Source organism: Periplaneta americana, chromosome 7 (genome assembly GCF_040183065.1).
Source record: "Periplaneta americana isolate PAMFEO1 chromosome 7, P.americana_PAMFEO1_priV1, whole genome shotgun sequence".
NCBI lineage: Eukaryota > Metazoa > Arthropoda > Insecta > Blattodea > Blattidae > Periplaneta > Periplaneta americana.
Window position 1 is genome coordinate 6,399,709 of NC_091123.1, and position 12,638 is coordinate 6,412,346.

A 12,638-nucleotide genomic window follows, 5' to 3' on the forward strand; every position below is an offset into this window, starting at 1 on the left:
AGGAATTCCAAGAATCCCCTGGCTTCGTTGTTTAAAATGAAGGATATTTTGATTCAATGGAATTTCAGTGTGCGGGGAATATCTTTAGGTTAAGCATATCAATGAACACAGCAGGGAAAAGAAATGCAAATGGTTTTCTTTAAACGAAAAATTAAACGTTTTAATATAGCCTGAATTCCGATGTGGCTTCCTCCAGTGCATGTACACATTCAAAATTAATTCTTGTATTGTATGACGTAAATAATTTATTGCTATGTTATACAGGGTGAGTCAGGAGGAAAGGTACATGGTTTGAGGGGTGATAAATACTGGTAATTCTAAAGAAAAAGGTTTATATGAACATATATCCTGTTCTTAACGGTTTCGGAGAAAACTAATGAAAACAACGATGAACGGGAAAAGTGCAGGTGATAGTAAATTAAAATATTATTATCTTATGTTCTGTGTAATTGTACACTTTTCTTTACAGAACATCACAGTCTACTATATTCAGTCGCGAAGCTCAATATGTAGTAAAAATGCAAACACGGGTAGTTGCCCACCACTAGGATCGCTACTATGGCCTCATCATCGCAGATCTCTCTCCTAGTAGACGACAAAATATGTTACACTTTTGTTGTGTTCTTTTGGAAAAATTTAACACCTTCCTTCCATTATTGAAATATTAAATGCATAAAGTTAATTTATTATTTTAATGAAGTATATTAAATTCCACCATAAACTCGAAGATACCTGCAAGAAATAGGTTAATATTATTTTTGTTTGTGCAAAACGAACTGAAATTTACTATAATCGCTTCACTCATTCAAGATTATAGCGATAATTAACTATGAAACCAATAAATATTAATTTGCATTTCCCTTTACAACAATAATAATGGAAATAGGAATTAATGGAGTAACTTACGTGTACCGGTACTTGTAGTGTAGGCTTACGTAGTTAACAAAGTGGGATGAGGTTAAGCAATAATAATCACACCAGAATTGGAAATAAAACGTGATCAATCAATTTTATTGTAACAGACTTTTTCTACGTCTCTAGTAAAGTGACAAATAAAAATAACAACAAAATTAACAGCTATAATTAAAAACATATACTTTGAAAAAAAAAGTAGGCCTAAACAATAATAATCCCACCAGAATTGAAAATAAAACGTGATCAATAAATTTAATTAAAACAAAATTAATGTTTCTACGTCTCTAGTAAAATATTATTATTCCAATTATTGTACTTTAGCCATTAACATTTTCATTACAACCAATAACGAACATTTCACAAGCATCAATGTGAACTACTCAACGAGCTAGCACTCGATGGAAATACGACACAGTCCAAAGTCGACCGTGGACAGACTACTGTTTCTAGTGCTAACCGATTGGAGCGCTTTATCACGAGATTTGCAAAAAATCACCTCAAGCTTCGCGACTGTATATAGTAGACTGTGATAACATGTTCAAAAAGTCTATCGCCAACTTCACTGCTCTTTGCAGCTCTTGTAGACAGCCGCTGTTTTGCTGATCTGAGCTGATTTTATGTGCAATGTCTCTGCTTATTCTGTGGTATTCGCCGATGACGCCACTTTCTTGACAAGTCATACTGATATTAATGAATTGAAAACTCTTAGTAATTCCGTTTTTAATAAAGCCAAGAAATGGTTTTGTTCTAATAAATTTCTTTTAAATGAAAGTAAAACTGCATCTTCGTTGTTTAGTCATAGGAAATAATAATTTTAAACTTCTTGGTATTACTGTAGACAGCACACTTGCTTGGGCAGACCATGTTGTTTCTGTTTGTAAAAAATTGTCAAGAGTAATATTTCTTCTGCGAAATTTGAAAATGTATGTTCCGAAGAATTACATAAGAGTTGTCTATTTTTCTTATTTTCATAGTATACTTTCTTATGGACTACTTTTATGGGGTAATAGTTCTCATACTAATAAGTTACTTATGTTACAAAAAAAAACCTATTAGAATTATAACTAATTCATCAATGAAGGCATACTGCAGACCGTTATTTGTAAATGAAAAAATTATGACTGTAACATCACTGTATATTTATCAAGCCCTAAATTTCGTTAAAGAAAATTCACATATGTTGACACATAGGAATGATGTTCATATATACAACACCAGAAACCGTGACCTCTTTGACATACCTAAGTGTAGGCTGACTAAAACAATGAATAATTATTTTATTATGTCGTTAAAAATAGCAAATAAATTTCCGAGATATCTTTTCAATCTGGAAAGGAAGTCTTTTAACAGACTTGTATGTATGTATGCATTTATTCACACTGCAATGGGTATATACCCGGTGGCAGTGTTAACTAATTACACTCAATAAAGACAATAATAAACACAATTAATAAAAAATAGAATTAATAATAATACTAATAATTAATACTAACAATAATAATAATAATAATAATAATAATAATAATAATAATAATAATAATAATAATAATAACAGGGAACATCCTAAATTAAATGAAGTACGATCGGTTAAAATAACATTTAAAATAAATCTAATTTGTACCTTAAACCTATGTTCGAACTAAAACCCACGAGCATGATATGCTCATATCTGCACAAGTACCTTTCAACACTACACTCATTTCGCTGTCAACTCACTCACTGCACTGGAACTACGACACATTTCACTGATTCTATCCTGATTTCACTAACACTTCAAAAACATTTCACTGTTCAAATACTTTGCACTGCCACTATAAACTACAAAGCTTCACTGACAGGAACACGTTACACACTTCACTGACACAACATAATTCTTCACTGATAGAACACTTCAATAACAAAATATCAATTATACCCTTTAAATACTGTGTATAATTATCGTCTATTAGTAAAGACCTTAAGCCTATTTTTAAATACATTTTTGGTTGTTGGTAAAGCCTTTAGTAAGTCTGCAGGTAAAGCATTCCAGTCCCTGATAGTACGATTGAGAAAAGAAAACTTTCCAGTGTCCGTCCTCTGTCTTCTTTCCCTCAATTTATATGAGTGGTCGTTCCTTGAAGAGTAATTTGGCGGCTGCAACCTATTTTTTATTTCTCTCCAGGCAGGCTCACCTCTGTATGTTTTGAACATTGCGCATAATCGAATTCGCGTTCTCCTGTCCGTGAGTGTGTCCCATTTTAATTGTGAATTTTTCCGACAATACTTGAGAGCATGTTTTTGAATCTAACTTGTCTCTGGTTGGTTAATCAACAAACCATTTTATGAAATTAATGAGTTTTTTAATGTCAACGTTGTTGAGAGTTTTTGAATTAATTTTATTGTTTTGTTGTTTACTTTTTATCGACTTTATCAATTGCACACTTTGCGCTTGTAGACTTCGCTCTTAAGCCAACTCTTAAGCCAACTCTACGCACAGTAATCCAATGTAATAATAATAATAATAATAATAATAATAATAATAATAATAATAATAATAATGGCTTTATTTAACCTGGCAGAGTTAAGGCCGTAAGGTCTTCTCTTACACTCAACCAGGATTAAAACTTGCTTACACAGTTGAACATAAAACTTGATCGGAATTAAGTAATTACATACTGATACATAATCAGATCAAGAGAGGTAGTTACATAAAATTTACCTCATAAAATAAAAATAAACGTAGTGAAATACATATTAATGTTGTTAGAATCAAATACGAATCACATAAAAACAGAAGCCGATAATTCAATAAAAAAAAAGAAAAATGTACACAGTAAAAATAAAAATAAAGACATTAGTATACATATTAGTATTAGATTACAATTAAGTAGGATTTACATAATTAAACCAGAAACCGACAATTGAATAAAATGTACACAAAAATAGATTAATAATAAAAAAACAACAACATAGTGGGATACATATTGGCATTAAGTGATAAATAAACACGATTTAGATAATAAAAATAAGAAACAAAAAAAAATAATAAAATTAAAATAAATACAGTGGAACACATTTGCAACACGTTAGGTCTGGCAACTCATCATAAGATATTTTTCTAATTTACATTTAAAGGAAATTAAAGTTCGGCAGCCCTTGACTTCAGGCGGCAGAGAATTCCAGTGACGAGAGTAGCAACAGTGAAAGACGAAGAATAAAGAGATGATGTGTGCAGTGGTATTTCTAGCGTGTTGTCATATTGTGACCGAGTATTTAAGTTATGATACCGAGAAAGACTGTGGACTTGGATAGATAAGTAAGAGGGAGTAGAGGTGTACAAAATTCAGTATAAGAGAGAAAGGGAATGTAACTTTCTCTTCTCATTTAACCTGAGCCACAATAATTTATCGAAAAAAGGCGAAATGTGGTCGTAGTAGCGGACATTACAAATGAAACGAACACACGCATTATGAACACGTTGCAGTTTCTGGGATAAATCCACCCTGAGATCACTGAATAAAGCGTCACAATAATCGAAATGAGGCATAATAAGAGTCTAGTAATGTCGGGTGACCTCGGTGGCCAAGAAATGACTCCACCGCAACCGATCCAACGCCCAGGATACGTTTCATTGATCCTACTACAACCTAATACCGTTTTGGTTGTGTCCGCAAATTAATGCTGATGAAGGACATGAGACTAACGCCTGTGATTTTCAAACAGCTGTAAGTCGGATTCTGTTAAGAACAGGATATATGTTCATACAAAGTTTTTGTTCAGAATCACCAATATTATCACCTCTCACACCATGTACCTTTCCTCCTGACTCACCCTGTATCCATTCACTTTAATGATAATTCAGTATTACGAAAATAATTTCCCTGTCCTCAGAATTTCGTTATACCGACATTTGACTAAAAAAATAATAATCCGTGGCGCTACAGCCCGTGAAGGGTCCAGACCGACCAGCCGGCTGCTGGCCTCACGCCCACATGTCGAAACAGAGGTGGACGATCATCCAACCAGAATGGAGGTATCATGTGGTTAGCACGATGATCCCCCCAGCCGTTATAGCTGGCATTCGCAACCGGATTTCGCTACCTATCGTAGCTCCTCAAGTGCATCACGATGCTGGGTGGGCACCGGTACCATACACTGGCCGAAATTTCGTGAGAAAATTTCTTCCCCCATGAGGACTCGAACCAGCGCGCATTCCGTAACGCGAGTCCTAGGCAGGATGCCTTAGACCGCGACGTCACGGCGCGGGACCGACATTTGACTATAATCATTAAAACAATGAAATCTTTCACCCTTCGAAGTAAATTTTAACATTATATAACTAACTAGAATCAAATTCAGAATGATAAGGAAGACTGAAGAGAGAATTTTTACTTGGTTTGGCAAGAGCTTAGAGATCACGAGAGATGACGGTCGAGCGAATGTATTGCAACAGTCTGACGAAAGTTTACTCCAATAAAGGTTTCAGCCTATTTCGCAAGCTGTTCATTGTTCGTATCGGCAGCTGATTGTTCGTATTTCAGCCTCTCTTCGACGCGATGGTTTCTGAAGCATCCCTTGTAAATATCGAACGCTACAGTGTGGCCGTACGCCGTAAGCTCTCAACTGTTCACCATTCCACACCTACCCATATATTCGCAAACCTATATTCTGGTCAAGTTCCCTAAGCCTGCGCAATTAATAAACAGAGGCAGTAATTATACAATTGATAAAGGTCTGTACTTCAACAAGCATAAAACAATACATTTAATTAAAATATACAGATAACAATTTAATTTGTGGCAACTCACAGATAAAACAAGTTATCATGCAGCTCAATCTACTATGAGATCAGACAATAAGCAAATGGAGGATCCACTCTGAATATGTTACAATCAAAACAACATCCAGTCCATGTCTGGACTCAAACGGTTTCCATCCACCCTTCAATAAATAAACCAATGTGCCTACTAACCTACCTATATTTTCATCCATACACATATTATACAAAGAAACACACACACACACATACTGTCTATCATGGTGGATCTCCAGATTCATTAAAAAGCTGAATGGGAACCGGTTTCATACACTGGTCGAAATTTCATGAGAAATTTTCTTTCCCACGATGTCACACTGAATTAGCTTCATTTCATTTCTCAATTTTTATCTTATTTATTTTTACTTACTTACGGCTTTTAAGGAACCCTGAGGTTCATTGACGCCCTCACATAAGCCCGCCATCGGTCTCTATCCTGAGCAAGATTAATCCAGTCCCTACCATCATATCCCACCTCCCTCAAATCCATTTCAATATTATCCTCCCATTTACGTTTCGGCCTCCCCAAAGGTCTTTTTCCCTCCGGTTTCCCAACTAACACTCTATACGCATTTCTGGATTCGTCGATACGTGCTACATGCCCTGCCCATCTCAAACGTCTCGATTTAATGTTCCTAATTATGTCAGGTGAAGAATACAATGCGTGCAGTTCTGTGTTGTGTAACTTTCTCCATTCTCCTGTAACTTCATCCCTCTTAGCACCAAATATTTTCCTAAGAACCTTATTCTCAAACACCTTTAATCTCTGTTCCTCTCTCAAAGTGAGAGTCAAAGTTTCACAACTATACAGAACAACCGGTAATATAACTGTTTTATAAATTCTAACTTTCAGATTTTTTGACAGCAGACTAGATGACAAAAGCTTCTCAACCGAATAATAAGAGGCATTTCCAATATTTATTCTGCGTTTAATTTCCTCCCGAGTATCATTTATATTTCTTACTGTTACTCAAAGATATTTGAATTTTTCCACTTCTTCGAAGGATAAATCTCCAATTTTTATATTTCAATTTCGTACAATATTCTTGTCACGAGACACAATCATATACTTTGTCTTTTCGGGATTTACTTCCAAACCTATCTCTTTACTTGCTTCCAGTAAAATTTCCGTGTTTTCCCCAAACGTGTGTGGATTTTCTCCTAACATATTCACGCCATATATTTATTTATTCATTCCTGTAGAAGAGTTAAGGCCTTCTCTTCCACTGAACAGGAACTAACTACTACAAAGAATATAACATAATTATAGCCTAATATAATAAACTGAAATAGTGATATAGGTCTATCATTTTGAATTATCTACGCTATACTCTCTTGTAATAACACATGGTGGTGGTACTTCCAGTTTATTAAGATGCTGAATTAGAATAGGTGTGCTGTACTCTATTGCTACAGATATTATTTCCAGTTTGGTGAAGTGCACACTAAATGATCTGCACTGTATTCTCTTCACGATGTGTCACTCTAAATTGTTTGCTCTGTACTCTGGTTACAGGTGGCACTCCTAGTTCTGTGAGGTGTCCGACAATGCACGGCCCTGAGCACGGGTCCCTGTCCCTGCACATAAAAGGGGTCGCGGAGCCCCTGGAGGCCCGTTTTCATTGCCTGGAGGGCTTCAAGCTCCTAGGCAGCGGCAGTTCGATCTGCAAGGATGGACAGTGGAGCAACTCTGTGCCTGCGTGCGTCCCTCTACACGGTAAGCAAACAGACTGGCTTATTCAAGCCTGTACGGGCAAGAGCACGCCATGGGCAGATTACGGGTCACTTCTCTTCCAGGATGCAGCGAAAGAGAAGAAGAGGTGCAAGGGTTGTCCATGTACAAGTCAGGTAGAGCAGGAAATTTGCTTACAGAGTTATACAGGGTGTTAAAAAAATACAGGGCATAATTTCAGATATGTATTTCCCACATGTAGACAATCAAAATAGTTCATTACAACATGTGTCCGGAAATGCTTCATTTCCGAGTTATGGCCTTCACAACATTGAAATTCACCGGAACGTTTTTCTTTCCGCAGGTCGTTGCCGTCAAAGGAGACATTAAGAGGGCACTCTGACAGTTCATTCCGAGGCGAAGGTTACATTCAGTGTTGTGTAGGCGTTAGATTGTGCGACATGTATTCAAATCAAGAGCTGGCAGAGATACACTTCATGTACGGTAAGGCGGACGGCAATGCTGCGCTGGCTCGTCGTTTGTACCAGGAGAGGTACCCACAGCGACAATGTCCAGATCGGAAGACATTTGTACGTCTCCATTACCGTCTGTGCGAGTATGGAAAATTTAACTCTCCTGGTTTGGGAAGGGGACGACCAAGATCTACAACTCCAGAAGTACAGGAGGAGATTCTGGAGGCTGTGAACATGACTCCTATCAGCACACTAAGGGTAGCGTTGCAAGTCAATGGTCGTCATACGACTGTCTGGAGACTGTTGAAAGAGTATCAATTGTATCCTTATCATTTGCAACGTGTGCCTGATTTGGAATCCCTTCGGAATCGAATTGTGGCATGTTCTGAGGACATACGCAATACTCCTGGAGTTTGGGATCGTGTTCGCAGGTCAATGAGACATCGATGTGAGGTCTGTATTCAAGCAGGAGGTGGACATTTTGAACATCTTCTGTAATGACAACGACCTGCGGAAAGAAAAACGTTCCGGTGAATTTCAATGTTGTGAAGGCCATAACTCGGAAATGAAGCATTTCCGGACACATGTTGTAATGAACTATTTTGATTGTCTACATGTGGGAAATACATACCTGAAATTATGCCCCGTATTTTTGAAACACTCTGTAGATGGAAATAATTGATCTTTCATATACATTATTGAAATGGACTTATAAAGACGATTTTTTTAGCTTTACAATTCCTTACATTATTAAATCTATCCGAAGATTCTTAAATTTGCAACGAAAATGATAGTATTACGATTTTCAGCAGCACATACGTAGGGCCTATTCCATATGAAATCGATCAGTAAAAAACCTCGCATTTTTAATACTCTAATTTTTTTCCTATTTATACAAGGTGCTGAGGAGAGTGCATTTTCAAAAATATACTATCGAAAGTCAAACGGTTTTCGTACTATTGAGCGACAAATTTAACGTATTTTATAAAAACAAGCCTCTTTCAGCGCTCAGAACTCTGGAACCGTTTACTGCAGAACATTGAACGGGAGCTCATTTTGAAGCTGACATTTAGTAGGTTATGATAAGAAGTAATCCTTATTTTTATTGTATACAGAGAGACAGATAATCTGATTTTACTTACTTTTAGGCTTGTTTGCTTATTTGTAAAAATGTAAAAAAAATATTGAGAAAAACCTTGCATTATTAAGAGGGATTCGGCATTGTTTGCTTAGTGGCTCGGCAATAAGTTTCGAGGGTATTAAACAAATTATTTTCACATACCTAGACTTGAACAGCGCACTACCCCACACACTGGCCGAGAGCGGAAGATAAGCGAGCGTTGGGCGTCATTTTACTCCTGTGTTTATGAAAACTTGTGATAAAGCTAGCCCAGCCATGACTGCTAGACGACACATCACGTGTTAGTCTCCTGGCCTTGCTTGTCTCGACTACCTACAGTCAGCTGGTTAGTTCACGCTCGTACTATTTATTTTCTTTATTTGATATTTTCAATACTTTCTTATCAACGGTGCACCAGTAAAAAAATGTGTGTTTATTTGTACTTTCAATGCGGAATCTAACCATATATTTTAAAAATACTTTTTCGTGGGCAAAGGCGTCTTAATGAAGAAAAATATAAATTTCTCCATTTCCATAAAAAATAAGAAAAACTGTTTACATGTCAATATAAACTTTAACTTCTCAGCATGAAAATAAACCATGATTTTGATCATTGGGTGAAAGGGTTTCGGAGCCACAACAGTTTAAAGTTGCTAATTTTATGAAAATACGATAAATTTAAATATTTTTAATTTAAACACTATGAAGTTCTGATGCCTCAAACTTTGCACAAAGCATTGTATCACAGTTGTCAACGGACAGAAAAGGTTTCATTGTAAAGGGTGCGTCAGAAAGAACGGATGGATTTCAAACTATCGATACGCAACGAGGAGAGAGATATAGTGAGGGGGACCACGACTGTTGGGTCAGCCATAGAATGCAGTTTCAGTTGAGAACATGGTGTTGGTCTGATGTACAACGTGCTTTCATCGTAGAGACATTTTTGAAAAATGAAGAGTCTGTGATTGCCACTCAGGACTCATTTCGACATCGGATGTCACGCTAGGATTCCAACTCGGAATACAATTTTGCGGTGGGTGGCTTCATTTCGTATCACAGGTTCAACATTAAAGAAGAAATCAACTGGACGAAATTCTATTGCACTGAGATTGTCCGAGGCTACGGTAAGATCTCGCGCCCTGCGACTTCTTTCTTTGGGACCATTTGAAGGCGTAAGTTTGTAAACATCGATCACATACACTGGACGAACTGAAGACAGCGATTCGTGAAGAAATCGTGGCAATTGCACCAGCTATGACTGTGAAAGTGATGGCGAACATCAGAAAACGCCTCGATGCCTGTATTGAAAGCCAAGGACATCATATGGATAATGTTGTTTTACATAAATAAACTGCATGTATTGGTGAATATGTTGATAACAATAAATTTTTGATTTGATGAATCTTTTTTAAATTTTCTTGCCATGTGAAATCCATCCGTTCTTTCTGACGTACCCTGTATTTAAATATTGCAAGGTCAATTTTCTCTATATTTTGGTCGATTTGAGATGGAATAGCCCATACACAGTGTTAGTTGGTAGACCGGAGGGAAAAATACCTTTGGGGAGGCCGAGACGTAGATGGGAAGATAATATTAAAATGGATTTGAGGAAGATGGGATATAATGATAGAGACTGGATTAATCTTGCACAGGATAGGGACCAATGGCGGACTTATGTGAGGGCGGCAATGAACCTTCGGGTTCCTTAAAATCCATTTGTAAGTTAGTAAGTAAATAAGTAAATAAGTAAGTAACAAGTAATCCAACGTCACTCAAAACATGTCATTTCTCATCATTTTATTTCCATTTTTGTATCAGTTTTCTAGTTCGCTTATTTTCTCTCCCAGCGAGCGTTCTCTTGATAGTTTCTGGACTAAGGCATCGACTTACGGACTTCGGGCTAAGCCACATACAGACTCACTGCACTTCTGCGCACTTTTAGGGCGCAGGCTTTCCAAGCCATTGAAACCCAACGCGTGAAGTGAAAACAGATAAATTGAGTAATCACAAGAAAAGAGGCGGAGCGGCGATTAAAGCGGTAATAAAATTAAGAGGCGTCGATTTAGCCCTTCCGGGTCGTCGACTAAGCGAGTTCTAGACGCTTCCACGCGTGACAAACGTCCAGTAACAACCACAGTGCTGGATTATACAGCCCTGATTTCGCCTGCAATATAATAAACTCCACTTTAAGACGGAGGCAGGTGGAGAAAGAGCGACGATTTCGTCTTCAAGTGAGATATTAAAGTTTGCCAAGTTGTTCAGCCCCTAGAGTGACGTGTACAGTCGTCGCTAATTAAGCAAACAATCAATGTTAGCTCCGTCTGCAGCGGTTCACACACCAGGCGCCGCTCACCGCATGCTACGCTAAGAAAGGTAGGCTACTACTTAGTTATCGTCCATGCCCCTTTTCTATTTCATCCTCAATTCGTTCTTATTCATTTAATGCAAAAATTGATTCTTCATTCTATTACTGTTATCTTCAAATTCTTTTCCTTTTTTTTCCATCCTCAAAATCTCTTCTCTCTCTCTTTCTTCTCTCCATCTCCATCATCCTTCAATTCTTCCATCATCTTTCAATTATTCTATCATCCTTCAATTCTTCCCTCATTCTCAAATTCTTCTCTTGTCCTCAGATAATTCTATCATCCTCCAATTCTTCCCCCTATCTCAAATTCTTCTCTTATCCTCAAATCCTTCTGCCATTCTCCAATTCTTCTCTCATCCTTCAATTCTTCTCTTGTCCTCAGATAATTCTATCATCCTCCAATTCTTCCCCCTATCTCAAATTCTTCTCTTATCCTCAAATCCTTCTGCCATTCTCCAATTCTTCTCTCATCCTTCAATTCTTCTCTTGTCCTCAGATATTTCTCTCATCCTCCAATTCTTCCCCCTTTCTCAAATTCTTCTCTTGTCATCAGATATTTCTATCATCCTCCAATTATTCCCTCTTTCTCAAATTCTTATCTGATCCTCAAATCATTCTGCCAACTCCAATTCTTCCATCATTCTTCAATCCTTCCATCATCCTTCAATTCTTCTATCATCCTTCAATTCTTCCTTCATTCTCAAATTCTTCTCTTGTCCTCAGATATTTCTATCATCCTCCAATTATTCCATCTTTCTTGAATTCTTCTCTTATCCTCAAATTCTTCTGTGATCCTCCAATTTTTCCATCATCCTTCAATTCTTCTATCACCCTTCAATTCTTCCCCCTTTCTCAAATCCTTCTCTTGTCCTCAGATATTTCTATCATCCTCCAATTATTCCCTCTTTCTCAAATTCTTATCTGATCCTCAAATCATTCTGCCAACTCCAATTCTTCCATCATTCTTCAATTCTTCCATCATCCTTCAATTCTTCTATCATCCTTCAATTCTTCCTTCATTCTCAAATTCTTCTCTTGTCCTCAGATATTTCTATCATTCTCCAATTATTCCCTCTTTCTCAGATTCTTCTCTTATCCTCAAATTCTTCTGCCATCCTCCAATTCTTCCATCATCCTTCAATTCTTCCATCATCCTTCAATTCTTCTATCATCCTTCAATTCTTCCTTCATTCTCAAATTCTTCTCTTATCCTCAGATATTTCTATCATCCTCCAATTAATCCATCTTTCTTGAATTCTTCTCTTATCCTCAAATTCTTCTGTGATCCTCCAATTTTT

At 37.0% G+C, this 12,638-nt stretch overlaps 1 protein-coding gene across 3 annotated transcripts in view; it reads left to right on the top strand.

The window, feature by feature from the left end:
* LOC138702841 (fibrillin-2-like) overlaps positions 1-12,638 on the top strand; it is an 868,508-nt gene that overhangs the window by 432,101 nt on the left and 423,769 nt on the right. For all 3 annotated transcript variants that reach the window (XM_069830178.1, XM_069830179.1, XM_069830181.1), the window contains exon 2: positions 7,227-7,427. In XM_069830178.1, coding sequence (XP_069686279.1) covers positions 7,227-7,427 — 201 coding nt within the window. The remainder of the gene's footprint in view (positions 1-7,226; positions 7,428-12,638) is intronic.